Raw genomic sequence first — 15,387 nt, forward strand, 5'->3', positions numbered from 1 at the left:
ATATATATATATATTATATATATATATATATATATATATATATATATATATATATATTTCCAAAAAGGACCTTATAATGGCTGTATAAATATTTAATAAAAAAGATTTCTGTGATATTTATATTTAACGTATAGTTAAATACTACACGAGGTAAATCAAAATAAAGAATAACACCGAAAAATTTTCAGAAATGACCCAGGGAACCAATACGAGTATTTCGAGATAGGGAATATATGTTCGCTGACGTTTGGTTTTTATGCTGTACGGAAAAATAAAGGTATTTATGCCGCCGACATATTAGTTGAAATGCTGGATTTGTTTGCCAACTCCAGGTAGTTTCCATTATATACTCTTACCTATAGGTAACAAAATAGGAGAATAGGTGCTCTGTTACCTGGTCCGGCGGAATTTCATTGAACTTGATGGCGGCTATAAAATTACTTTGCCGCCCTACAACATAATAACCAGACGTCAGCAAACATACATTCCCTATCTCAAAATACTCGCGTAGGTTCCCCGAGTTATTTCTGAAAATATATTTCGATGTTATTCTGCTTCACCGGGTACATCAAGATGCCCTGTGTCAACACTGAATAAATCACGAGTGTCGACGACGAATGAAAACGGTAAAAGTAACTCTCGTCGCACACAGTCACCTCCCTCGCAATTAAATCCCCGATTGCGTAATCGAGAGGTCGCGGTGATTCGCTCTCATCAGCGAGTTGCATTCTCGTGAGGAATCTCGCAGCTTCCCTCTTTCCGCGAGACTCTTTCTTCTCCTCCCCCGATTATCTCAGGAAGCCAATTCCGTACCTCAGCGGAGAGACGAAGGAATAAAATGAACTTTCGTATAATTGCATCCGTCGCGTCTCAGAGATCTTCTAATGCGATTTGCAGCTCGTCCAGCCGAGGGAGAGCAATCTTTCGTCATGGTCTCTATAGATAAAATTCACGAGAGTACCATTCCGCGACTCGACGTTCGATGATTCATTAATCGGCCTATATTAATCCTTTTTTGTAATAGCGATTATCAAAAAGGGCCGTAAGAAAGAAAAATATTCTGATATCATTGCAGATTTCTTCTTACAGATATTTAATTTTAATTAAGACAGCAAGATTATTATACATTTTTATATTTTATATTTTTATACCATATAAGTATTTTTGAAATAACTATAACGCGCGACATCTTTTATATTTTTACTTTTGTGATAAATAATGCAAGCAGTAAGAAAATGCTATGATCGATGAGGCTAAAATTTGAAACAGTTTCAAAAGATTCAAAGAGGATTTCGTTAATTCTCCGCGAAACATAAATCGGAGTGATACCGTTCTAACTGCATAAAACAGCGTTTCCTAATACGTTCCGCGGTGTTAGCCGGGTCGAGGCTAAGCGAGGCGTGTTTTTTTTTCGGCACAAAGGCCTCCAAGGTGCGGTAGACGACAAGGGGGGCCATTGTCTCGCGCCCGTTCACCCACTCGCGACACCCGGCGCGGTGGCGCGCGTATGCACTCGAGAAAGAGCGAAGGGGCGTTATTCCGACTATCGGCGATAATTGTCCCTTATCGAGAAAGAGAACGCGAGGCGTCGGGCATGTGCGCAATTAAAAGTCAGCGCGACAACAGGCTAACGCCGACGACGTTCGAGATTCGAGCTCTATTCACTGCCCTCCCTCCCACCCGCATATTGCACCTTTAGACCAGCACACGCTGGATGCTGGGCGCGCTGTTAATAGACCAATGCGAAATTTCTCACTAGTCGCGCGCGCACGAGCTTAATTGACGCGCCTATTTCGTGAGGGAAACGTGAGTTCAATCTCAGAACACAAGAAACTTCTGAAAAGTATTTCGAATTCGTTTCAGCTTATGCCCTTGAAAAACTTGTCGAGGGATCTGAGACACCCTATACACAGACAGGTCGTCGCTTTTTTAGCGTTATTAAATTATATAATAACGGAATATTGCAATCATGGATATATTAAATATTAAAGAATGTGAAAGGAGAATTTAAAATTTAGCCCACAAGTGTAAATTAGTGAATAGACCTTGAAAAATCATTGTTTGGATCCTTAAATAACAGGAAATAATAATTATTTGTCCGAGAAGTGGTGGGAACATTAGAGTGACTTAAATATAGTTTCTTCTTTGGCACGGAGAAACTTCTGAGTGCCACACATGAAATACATTAAGAGACCAAACTGAAGTTTTTTGAGTATAAGGGTATCTTCCGCAGGGTGTATCGGATCGATCTCTTCTGTATTTCGTGTGTGTCACTCAGAAGTTCCTCTGTGCCAAAAGAGAAATGGAACAAATCATTTTCAGCGTAGCGAGAATATTTAAAATAATTTAGGGGTAGGTTTTCTGAGTATAAGGATGTCTTCCGCAGTGTGTATCGGATCGATCTCTTATGTATATCGTGTTTGGCACTCAGAAATTCCTCTATGCCAAAGAAGAAATGGCCGGAACAAATCATTTTTAAAAAAATCGCTCCAAGAACGTTCCAAACCTCAACCAGCTCAATTTTTTTACTATATTTAAGTCATTCTAACAATAATGTTCTCATCACTTCTCGGACAAATGATTATTATTTCCTGTTATTTAAAAACCCAAACAATGATTTTTCAACAAGGTCTATTCACTTTACACTTGGTGGCCAAAATTGACACTTTTTTAACATCCTCCTTTAAACTAATAGCTTGAGTTAAATAACATTTTGTTATTTTTAATTATCATATGTGTGTCGTAATTTATTACTTTAACACAAAACAGTATTATTTTACCTCCATTAGTTTAGTTAAATTAACGACACATTGAGTAGGAGGAGCAGAGACGACTTATATATATGATTGGTTAAAAATGACTCAAATTGAGCATGATTTGACACTACGAATTTAACAGTGTGAAATCGTGAAATCGCGAAATATGTAGCGTCCCTCGTTTCATAATACGTATATGTTACGACCGAAACTATACCAATTGAGCATATTTCGTTTTCTCATTTTCCTAATTAACTAAACTTGTAATTAACTAGCGGATGACTTCTCGCAGTTCGAAGGACTCCCGCCAAAAAATTCGAAATACTCACACAATGCTGGTTGAAAAGCACTGTGTCAAGGTGTATCCTCCGTAACAACAGCTAGTTATATACGCGTCGCGACCCCGTGCACGCGTATGCATCCGTAATGCATATTCTCCGGCATCTGGTTTCATTTACAACGACGTCGCATTGTGATTACACGCCGTACAGGTGTTCCTAATGGGTGACAACACCCGAAGAAACTTGAAGCCCGAAATTACCTGCGTCTGTTCCTTCACGTCGATTTGATCCCGTCGCACAGACGCATGTAAGCAAGGATCGGAGTAATAAAACATCCTGAAAATATATTATATCTCGACAACAGGTGTTTGTTTGGTAAAAGAACTAAGGTAAGGTAATATTTTAGACATATATATGTATAAGCAGGACAACACAATATAGCTGCTCAATAGCTAAAATTATTGATATTGTTTTTTAATAACTTCCTTTTATATAATTCAATAACTCCTGACAATAAGTATCGAAATGTAAATATGACTTGTATTTTTGAAAATTTACAGATATCGCTGATTAATTATTTTTATCTTATTTTCATACCTAATTTATTCAACAATTAATAAATATAAGTTTTCAAGTAGAAAATTATATATACTCTTCGATTCGGTGTATAATTAATTAGCATCGGTTCACTTTACACGACAAATAAATTACAAATTATAGGAAATTTACCAGCGTATTTAACGGAATAATTTCAAGAAGATTTGTAATTTATGATCGTCGTCCGATCCTGTACCGTAATCCGAGAGAGATGAAGCAATTATCGTATCATCAATCCACACCGTCGGCAAGGAGTACACGACGACAGATCAAAGCCCGAAGCGATGCACCTTCGACATTATATATATTGCGAGGGAGTTTACTTTACTCCGGAAAAGCAAACGACTTAGACAGTGTTAGACAGCTTACTTCGTGTGATAGATAGCTATTGTTTAATATCTCGTCGCCTTCTCTAAAACGTTTTCAAATCCTTCAATCCCTTTTTAATGAGATTCGCAAAATTACTACTATTACATCCTATCATATTATTATTAAAATTCTTCGAAATAAAACATCCATTAAAGACATAATAAATTAAAAAAATAAAAACTTAATGAGAGAGAGAAAGAGAGAGAGAGAAATTGTGACAAGTAAAATGTTGAAAATATAGAGACAAGAGATCAAGTACTGTCAACAGCGTTTCTATTCTAAATTTTCCTTAATCTATTTTAAATTGATCGGTCTGATCCTAAAATGTCACAAATACTCGGTAACTGTATGCGCCAATCAAAAATACCAAACTCTGTACATTTTTTCCAAATCAACTTCTCTCAAGTATTCATCTAATTATCTTGTCAAAAAGTAGGTGCACTTGACTTATTATTGTACGTTTCCTGTTTCGCAAAAAAATGACAACTATAAATCGACAATGTATACAACGCATTTTACAATCCGCGCACGTCGCATCGCGCGCGACCAAAAATATATTTCCCTCAAAAAGTATGTGGTAGATACCTTTTTCCATGTGTGTTGCTTTTTACGACGTAAACTTTGATACTACCGAAAGGCGGATGCCATCCGCGATGCTGCACGAAGAGCGACGGGCGGCGTCGGCGATACCGTCGGCGATAAATAACAGACCCCGAACGCGAGATGATAAAATGGTATCGTCGCTAAACATTTCTAGTCCGTGCGGTTCGTGAGATATCAGCTGCACGCGCGAGCGTTAACGGGCACTGTCACACGGAAAAATTGTAAAAATACCAAGAGAGAGAAAAAATAAGTGCAAAAATCTGTAAATCTATTTTGTCAGAGACCACGCGAACTATATTATATATATATATTTTTTTTTATAAAGAATGTTTTATTTTTACCTGAATAAGAAAAAGTAACTAAAACGTTTCCATTATAATGCTGAAAGCACGTGAATCATTCAAGCTTTCTCGCATCCGCAGTTTCCGGGTTCGCGATAGGATAGCTTCGCAGAGCAGTTGGTTTAGTAATCATCGGGCTCGTTACTAATTCAAGTAAATCGCGCAAGAAGAGAGCATCTTTTAGCCGCTTTCCTCTCTAAAATGCATCGTACTGCGGCTGCGAACCACTGCGCCGCTCTTTGTGCCACGATGCTGACAGACCGGCCCCGCGGTTCTCGGCTGTCGCGTTGCGAGCTTAACTGATACGAAACACATGTGGCGAAACACGCGCCCGTCGCATATTCTCGTACGCCCCTTCGTGCGCTCGCCGTGCTTCTTTTTTTCCGCGACGATAATTCTTATCCCGGGGCTCGGGATGCACTCTCTCTCCCTTTCGCCATACGTTGCCGTTATTAACCCCTTTGCGCGCCATTGCGCTATTGCAACGCTATTAACTCTCTCGCACTTAACATTAGCGAGAATTTCCACGTTAACAAGAAAATAACGGATTGCCCGATGGAACTTAACAAGGAACGCGCGATTTAGATTTCGGTGGATTTAGTCGCGAAAACAACTAACGGTAAAATTGGTCGAGGTAAGAATAAAGCTGTGTTAACAATTTACACAGCTTTCCGTTTTGAGAGAAGATCTCTCATTTTTAATATAATTAATGACTCGTAGATCATTGATGCCTCAACCTAGGAAACAAAAAAGAATTAAACGCCTCGCTAATCCGGGATGACCTGAACAATTTACGTGTAACTAAAGTAGACTAATGTTAAGCAGTTAATATTCATAATATTAATATATTCACACAAAAATTATTATTTTCTTTCTTATCGACATCGTGACATTTTAAGTTTCAAGTATTAATTATAAACAAACGGAACATGATTGAACGGAGCGATGATTTTTCTTCTCAGAATCTTTTTTACGACTCAAAATATGAAAATTTCAAAAGAATCAAAGAGGGTGCCTTTACATTGCACGCATTTACCGTTAATTAGTTCCCATTAACATTGCTCTCAAATTTTCACAAGTTAATAATCCGTTCGTATTTCAACGTGGAAGACGAATAAATTCTCGTAATAGATTTATCGTTATCTTTTAATACCTCCAAAGGTATCCCCAGATCTAAAATATCTCTCTCTAACGTGATACAGTTCTGCATACGGGGATTGCCGGCGATCCATCAAATTCCGTCATGTAGACTGTCACATTACGCGCCATATTTCTCTCGCTGGAAGACACATCTTCTTTCCTTTTTTAATTCAATTTCCCAAAACAGAGGGATCCTATTCTTCGTTCCGTTTTCGCGCAGCGCATTCCTTTCTGTAATGCAATCTCGCAAGTTGCGCAATCTTATAATACACTTGCCCGGCTTTCCACGGAGAACGAAACTTTCTATCCAATTTTTTCTCCCCCGTGCAACGCGCAGGCTCCATTTTGTTTACGCCGACAGAATTTCAATATTAATTCCTAACTGAAATCGATAAAATTGATAGAAGCAACAAAGTCATTAATGGAATTTAAAAAGAAAAGAGATAATACCGACGAGTAAGGTAATTCGGTTTGTTGAACAATTCAGTGGCGTAAGTGATGACGAATGAAGTGACTAATACCATTGTAAGATGAAACTTCTGCGTCGCGAGCTATATCACACAGACAGGTCGATTATGCGCGAGTGCACAGTGCGACAAGCGGAGTATGTAGATAAAGCGTGATACGCAGACGAAACGCAGGAAGAACGTTTCCACTTTCTGACATTCTGCACGGGGTCACATGGCGGAGTTAATAAATCATCCACCGGAGAAGCGAACTTAAACAACTAAGCGTCGTGGTGCACGACGACGCAGGATATAGAGAGCGACGGAAGAGGAAGGAGAGGTGGAAGGAAATTTATTGCATCCTACTGTCATCTCTCGCTGTCGCGAGAGCACAGTGACGTGCGCACGCACATTTTCACTTGACAGCAATCTCCAGCTTTGACACCATTTTAATGAAAGTAGCGACGTAACGTGTATATAATCGAAAGAAATCACTTTTCAAACAGAAAGCAAGCGCTACGCGCGCGCTATTTATTTTCTTGTACCGTATATGTTTTTCAATAGATTGCAGTCAAAATTATTTTAAATTTATTTACAGTGTATATACAGCACACATACACACACATATACCATCCATTAATATCTTTAAAAATTAAAATTTAAAACAATTAATTTTATAAATCAAAATTTAAGCTACGAAATTTTTTTTAAACTTTAGAAATTTCGAGTTTTTAATTCCAGATATCAAAGTTTAAAATTTATTTATAAATTTTAAAAATTATAAGTTTTAAAACTTCTGTAACTTAAAATCTTTATAATATTCGAATTTTAAAAATTTTAGAATATAAAATATTAAAATTAATAAAATAAAACTAATAAAATAAAAGTTTCAAATTTTGCGAATTAAAATCTCTTAATTTTGGAAATTTATCAATTTTCAAAAGATAATAAATATTGAGAAATAGATTTAGATCAAATTTCTCTAGTGTAACTTTAAGCAAATAGAATCGTTATTTCTCACAGCGCAGCGAAACGCATTTTTCTCGATTACATAACGGGGGCGACCCGTGCTTTCGAATTTGTATCACAATCAGTCTTTGAGGAATTTGTAATAATCGTATTAATCCGGCTCATCTTAATTGAGTCGTCGTCAGTCGTCATTCGGTGAAATGCGGTTATACGGAGAACGCGTGTAAAGGACCAATGCGAGTGAAATACTGACTAGAGAGACGAACGAAGGGAACTGGATGCAAAATGCAGCAAAAGAGACAGACAAAGATAGAGAGAGGGAGAGGAGAGAGAGGGACGGAAAGAGGCAAGGGAGACGGAGGGTCAAGGGTCGAAGTTTGCGCAACGCAAACCAGCCTCTCGCGGATAACGCAAACAAGCTGGAAGACTATGACAATGGAGCACTATGACAGATCGTCGACGACGAGTCCTTTGTCCGGGATCGCCGTGGACCCTACGGACAACAATGGCGGCCAATCATATGTCGCGCGCGATCGAGAGACGCGATCCATTCACACGAGAAAGAGAACGAGTGAGAGAGAAAGAGAGTGAGAGAGAGAGAGAGAGGGGGGAAGGAGGTAGCAATAGCATTTTCTGACAGGACGACGCGAGGCTTAATTGCCAGAAACAATGGAGATTATTGTGGCCGACCCGTAGGAGACGCAGCAGCTTCTTTACCTCTCCCAAGAGAGTCCCCTTTCAGACCCCCTCACTCTTCCTGTGCCCCATATTGCTTCTCGCAACCGCCACTTCGCGCTGTAACGCATTAACGGCTGTTAATAGTTACATAATGGTCTAATTATCCTGCCAAGTGGTTAATCACGTGAGCTGAGAGAGTTTTTGAAGGAGCACGAGATCCTCGAGATATTCTTTTACGCCGAAGAGTGAGGTACGATCATATCGTATATATAGATATTGCTGGTAACAGTTGAACCTGAAGAGTCCTATAATGTGTTAATCGCTGATATTAAAATAAAAAAAAAACAATGTTAGTAATAATGCAATAATCACAGTATTTTTATTGTCACCTTATGGCGCGCTACGGAGTTCGATCTTTATAGATTATAATAAATTTGAATAGTTTTTCTCTTTAGAATCTTTTATTATACTTCTTTTATTAGTTATTTCTTTATTCAATATTCTGATAATATTTTTGTTTCTTTTTCCATTTTGATACGTTTACTATATTTGTTCATCTCATTCGAAAGATTTTTTTGCCAAATGTTATAAATTTTTATCTCTCCGTCTCCTTGTTCCTCCGTCAATTTTCGATCGGCAACAGCCGGGAGTAATTTATTACATCTATAAACGGATCATGCTCTTTCATTCTGATCCTGTAAACTATCAATTCCCAAGTCACGGTGGCGCAGAGCCGTTAGAAATGGTCTGATTTTGAAGGGTTCATCACCCTCCGGGCGACGATATGCTCGTCTCTCATCAGTATGGCTGCCACTTTCTCGTTTCCTTTTTATCGCGCTCACGCGCGCATTGCTCATCTTCCTCTTTTTACTTTCGGTCTTTCTCGCTTATGTCTCGCGATCAGTGATCCCTCTTTTGGATTTTACAAATGATTCCTCTAATCTTGTAATTTCGTGGAGAATCGAAAGTATTCAAAAGGTATTAACTCACCATTGGAACTTGTTATCTTAACTTTTATGTAGCAAAATTTCTTCTATCAAATTGTGTGTGTTCGCGCATATTAATTCTTAATTCAATTTTAATTTAATTCAATATTAATTTAATTTTAATTTTAAATAACATAATTCGTATTAATTTAATCTACATCATCTTTTTAATATCGTTTATAAGTTTTTTAAATTTACAATCTGTGTGTAGCACTTGGTGATATTAATGCAACAGGATAATGGGGTACAGAGGAACAGTTATTGCGAAAGGCATGATGGAATTTTTACGCAGGATGGTACGTGGTACTCCATGTCGAAGATAATGAAATACCAGAATCGTGATGTCGCAAAGAAATGTTAGATTGTCAACGTTATTACTTCAATTTTCCACACCGGTTTTCTAAGCTGATCGCGCTTGGAGGGATTTCGCGCACTCGTGCTTCTTTTTCTACCGAATTTAACAAGGCACGTAACGACTGCCATCTTCTCATGTATTTCTCACTTCTCGCCGAAGCTCCAACGACGACCCCATTGTCCGCGGGAAATCGACTCTCAGTCTCGCTTACTGTAATCCACGAAGTATCCCATTCCCATTTCGCATGTAACTCCGCATTTCGAGCATTTCCAATCGGAAATTATTTCGCGCAAGCTCTAAATGCGAAGAAAAACTTCGTGGAGCTAAGTGAAAACAACAACAAAAAATTCAATAGACTGAAAAATGTATCGTTGTAAAAATTCTTTGGAAATAAGTTGCTTCAGAATCATCGCTGTTGTTTTGCTCCGTTCAATATTATAATCTCATCCCTTAAGAATCTCTCTTTCCTCTTTTATAACAAAGTAAAAAAAATATACGTATAGAGAGAAAAAGAGGTAATATCGACGTTTTCCAAATGAAAATTTATTGGATCAATTTATGTCAGAAAGTAGATTAATCGAGGTTTTCGAACGAGATTAACGAGAAGCGACGACCGATGTGGTCGTGGTTCCGATTGCTGGAATTCAAGTTATTGGGTCTCGCGACTATGATTACGGCTGTTTCGGCATGCCGCAATCTATTTTCCGGCCGCCGATGATGATTATCCAGCCATCGCGATGCGATTGTGGGAAATTAGGCTTCCAAATCTCTCTGGACAGAAATTTCGAATCTCGAAGTTCGAAGTAAAACGATAGTTAAGAAAATAAATAAAAGATGAAAAATATAAAAGTACATTAAAAAATAAAATCACATTTATAAAACGAATGATATACTCACGGAGAGAAATCGTAAGTAAACGTTACATAGTTGCTAAGTAAAATTTACTAAAAAAGTTGCGCTGGACTGGCTAAGCTGTATTTACCAACAGGGTTAGGTAAAAATTACCGAACGAATTGATAATTTTTACTTGATTAGTTAAGCTGCAGTAGTATATTTGGTAAATTTTGCTTAATTTGTCAGTTACATTTTACTTAACTCAAATTCTGCAAAATTTGCTTAGCGAACTTAAGTAAAATTTGCTAACAATTTCTCTCCGTGCTTGTTTATCGAAATTGATGTAACCCGTAATTAATTATTAATACGCAGACCTTTGGCAAACGTGCGATGTGAATTTACGACATATAATTAGTAAACTTTTCGGTAGTTAAACTCCAAATTCGCTTAAAGCATATCCTAATAAAACTGTTAAATCTCTCCGAAACGCCGAGACTTTTATCCCGAGGCGAGAGCGGGCGAAAGCCGAGAACTTTGTGTCCCGGTGAGTACTCATCGTAAAACGCGATTGTCTGTCGCGAAGTCGGGTCAATTAGCGTACTTACTCGAGGCTTGACCTTTATTTTCCACGAGTTTTTAATTACCGCGTGGCAGAAATTCCACGGAAACGCTCTCGCTCATACATGCGCGAAAATGAGAGAGAATTAAAAATAATGCGCACTAGCAAGACTCCTTGAACTTATACACTCAGCCCTCATTTAACTAACACCTTCGCTTCTATTTGATATCTAATTATAGCTTAGAATAATCAACTCAAAGCGAAACAGGGCTGTTAAAATTAAATAGAGGATCCTGAATTAACTAAACTGGTAGATAACTACAAAAATAATACTAATTGTTATAATTATGTTATAAAAATAATTAAATTAAAACTATTGCAATATATAACACATACATACGCAAAGATAAAACTTGATCTTTTTTGAGAGATTAATTTCCAATAAATGGATTGAACAATTATTTTAAATTTTACAATAAAGTGTGATATAAAAACTGTAAGGGTCACAACGCGGATCACGGTGCGCTTAGATATAAATGTGATTTATTCTTCGATTTACAAAAATCCAAACATCAAAGGAGAATATATTTTTGATGTTAATATTATACCACTGAGGATGGCTCGGACAGGAGCCGAAACGTTTGGATTTTTGTAAATCGAGGAATAAATCACATTTATATCTAAACGCACCGTGATCCGCGTTGTGACCCTTACAGCCCTTTCTACTTATATTTTTAAATTTTACATTTCATACATACACATGATACACATTTCTTGTCATTGTCATTATAACCTTTTATAATTTTCTAATTGTGTTTTTATTTTTGATGTGCTATTCTGTCAAGCAATTCCTGCATTTGTAGCAAGCAATCTGCTTTGTACGATAAAAAACAAAAACGTTTTTAAATGAATTAAACTACTTTTGTTTCCATTACAAAAATATATAATCACGCAGTTGTGATTACATTTATCCTCAGAAATGTAAATTCGTGTAATATGTCGAGAACTTTAGTTGTACATACGATGACGTGTGTTGAAAAGCGATGCTTTATTTCATGAAGAGCAGAAACCGTTCATCGCAGAATTTAGCAGACCATTGTTTGAGACGCCGCGGCGCCGAAATCAGTATTCCGTATTTGATGTTTTATTCACGTAGAGCACCATAAGTAGCAAAGTCTCTGAGAAACGTTCTGATATATTATGTCTGATATATTATGTTATTCGTCATCCTGACAATTTTGGAAATCCAATGCCGATCAAGTCATTTCAAGATTTCAATGATTTTTAATACAGAGAGATTTATATTCAACAAATTTTAATCTTTGTGACTTTTTAATCTTATCTAAAGAAGAATAAGCTAATAAAAACTACTAAATCTAACACGACTATAAAAGGATGATAGATTGAGAGAAAAAGCACAGAGATCTGCACAAAGATCTAAAAATGTTTGCGTATCCAGCCGCGTATTCAGGACACATTCAAAAAACATAAGAAAAAGAAAGAACATATATCTATTATGTACAAACGTTATTCTTATTTCTTGCAGGTGAATTGAAAACGCTCATATCTATCTTGTCTTAAACTCTTTAGGGACTACGGTCTACATGTATGTATCTATCTTATCTTCAAAAATGTATATTGTTTTTCTCGTGATGAGGTACAGGTCAGAGTATTCTTGGAAGTTACATTTTACTATAATTCTCTTATATAAATCTGTTTTATTATAAACAAATAAGTAAAAATTAATAAATCATTTATTTAACAAGTTTTTTAATCTTTACGCCCAAAGAAGAAACCTGTATAATTCGTAAAACAAAAAATTTATCGTGTTTATCGTAAAAATAATTCTACCGCGTTTTTTTCTTGAAACAAAATTACACGTTTTTAATTCCAGTTCGCCATAAGTCTAGTGGGCCGCTAAATGTTATTCGGTTTTCTGGGTTTTACATAATACAATAATATAATTTTCTAAGTTTTTTTATAATAAGTTCAGTTTAAACTCAAATCATTTTCTTCACCTAAAATTATCATAAACATCTTATTCAGACTCTGCAGTATTTTCACTTTCTACATTAAGTATTAATTATTAAAATGAAAATGACAATGCAACAAAGTAAAGCGGTCTCATGGACCGGAGAAGTGTAGCTAGTTAGGGTTAAATATATATTTAAAAAATTTTTACAATTAATTAAAGAGAGAAAACTACCATTTACGGTCCGGACTGGATCTTAGTAGCCTATAATAATGGTAAGATTCCGATAACTTTGCGCCTTAATTTGACGATGATTTCTGGTAGTACTTTTAACGCTGAACAAAAAATTATATAGGTCTTATATCTGGTTTTCGAGATATACGGTGTTAAAGTTAAAAATAAATTATATTTTTAAGTAATACTTCAATTGTGTGTGTATAAACAGTACACACGTAGGCGGGGGGCAAGCAGGAGGGGAGTGGGGATAAACCTCGGTTCGCGTGGAAAGTTGAAAACACGAACCGTGACAATGGCCAGATAGACCTTGTTTCGCCCTATAATCAAGTCAGGGGGGAGGGGGTAGACCTTGCAATATCTTACGTTTACGTTTTTGTCTCGAGTGGAAAATGTATGCGTGTTCTTGTTTACATTCTTTACGTGAAACACAACAGTATTTGTGCTTGGTATATAGATATGTTCAGTTCGCTATAGCAGTATCTGTAACAGAAATAATTTGTTATAGCAGAGAATAGTTAGGATATTGAAAAGTGGCACCTCGTGGCACCTCGTTTCGCGTGGAAAGTGTATGTGTGGAAGCAGTAGGTTCCGCCCAACTGCGGGAGGCTCCACTATTGTTAAACTAGACACATATACTACGTTTACGCGAGCGTTAATTTTGTAGTAACTTACGATAATTCCTTCGCGTAAACGGGATTTTGTAGTAACTTACGATAATTTATTCCGCGTAAACGAGTGACATATCGTAAGTTACTACAGAAGTAACGCTCGCGTAAACGTAGTAATAGTGTGCCTTGAAAGCTAGTACATGCCTTGGCTTTCCACACGTGAAAAGTTGTAAACCTGTGGCACCTCGTTTCATATCGGCAACATATATCAAGGTCATTGAAATCGGTGAGGTCGCCCTTAATCTAAAGTTTTACCAACTTTAACATTGTATATCTTGAAAACCAGAGCGGTTAGCCCTATAAGACCTATATATATAATTTTTTGTTTATCGTTAAAAGTACTACCAGAAACCATTGTCAAATTAAGGCACCAAAGTTATCGGAATCTAACCCTAATAATAATATTGTGTATACTTTTTCCAAACTCAGTAAATTGCGCGCCGGTTTTTTTGTCGGTTGTTCAAACACAGCTATTTTTGTTGGAACAGTAAAGCTACATACTGAAATCGATAATTTATTGTTCTAAAAGAGAGCTGTGTTTTTAAAGACCGTCAAAAAAATCAGCGCGCAGTTTACCGAGTTTGAAAAAAGTATACAAAATTCACGTTATTTATCTATTATTAAACTACCAAGATCCAAGCCGGACCGTAAATGTTGTTTTTCTCTCTAACTGATTGCATATATATTGTGACGATCCTGTTCCACTTATTATTATTGAAAATTTTTTAATATTATATCGTGTTTCCATAAAACGTTTAATAATTAAAAAAAAATTTTTCATGTGTTTTATACGTGCAATAACTTTTATATATCACTCATTTAGATATAGCTTTAAACAAAAACAATTTCGTGCCATTTTTTAAGTTTGTTTTTTTATAATATTAAAAATATCGTTATTTTTCAATGTAAAAATATTTCGTAAAAAATATCCTTGTCGAAATAATTCAAGTGCATATCGCCAAGAATCTAACCATTAGAATAATTTACAAAGCTTCGACATACCCCAACATATTATCTCGACATACTCCCGAATTTTCGCATTGTAAATAATTCAAATGTCACGAATAATGGCCATAAATTTTTCCGTGCGAGAGAATATATGGAATCGTATTCATATATATCCCAGGATTCGCGAAATCTGGACCACGAGTGCGACGCGCGGCATAATCCGCAAATACCGCGCGCCGAATATTGTGCATGGGTCGATTTTTCCCGGATCGGATATCAAGAAAAATATTCTCGCCGACGAGAGAAACGCGGCGGTCGATCCGAACTCATCAATTTCAGATGGAACCATGTGTATAGAATGCCGCCTTTTGTGAATATATATGGATCGCCCAATTGCCCTTTAAAGCCGTTGACATCTGACCTCGAAAGAACACGCCCGCCATTTTCCGCGTATAAATGTCACGCTGCAGTGGCAAAATAAAGATGTAGCTTTTTCGGGAAAAATCCGCGAAAGGCCTGAAAAATGATTTCTCTAGAGGCTTTCAATATTTTTAAATTTAACGCGGATTTATATTATTAAAAGGATTAATTTATACAACTTAAAAATATTATTTTTTTTCTTTTATTTTATGTGGAAAATCTCTAAAT

The 15,387-nt window shown here is 36.6% G+C and overlaps 1 protein-coding gene across 3 annotated transcripts in view; it reads right to left on the minus strand.

The window, feature by feature from the left end:
- The window catches only part of Mmp2 (Matrix metalloproteinase 2), a 204,108-nt gene that overhangs the window by 100,547 nt on the left and 88,174 nt on the right, over window positions 1-15,387 (minus strand). The window contains exon 1 of one of the 3 annotated variants that reach the window (XM_071789613.1): window positions 3,086-3,256. The exons of the other annotated variants lie outside the window; for them this stretch is intronic. Within the exon in view, the coding sequence (XP_071645714.1) occupies window positions 3,086-3,210 (125 nt within the window). The 5' untranslated portion in view covers window positions 3,211-3,256. Of the gene's footprint in view, window positions 1-3,085; window positions 3,257-15,387 lie in introns of those variants that run through there. 3 annotated transcript variants of the gene reach the window in all.

The sequence above is a fragment of the Temnothorax longispinosus genome, chromosome 9 (assembly GCF_030848805.1).
Source record: "Temnothorax longispinosus isolate EJ_2023e chromosome 9, Tlon_JGU_v1, whole genome shotgun sequence".
Lineage (NCBI taxonomy): Eukaryota > Metazoa > Arthropoda > Insecta > Hymenoptera > Formicidae > Temnothorax > Temnothorax longispinosus.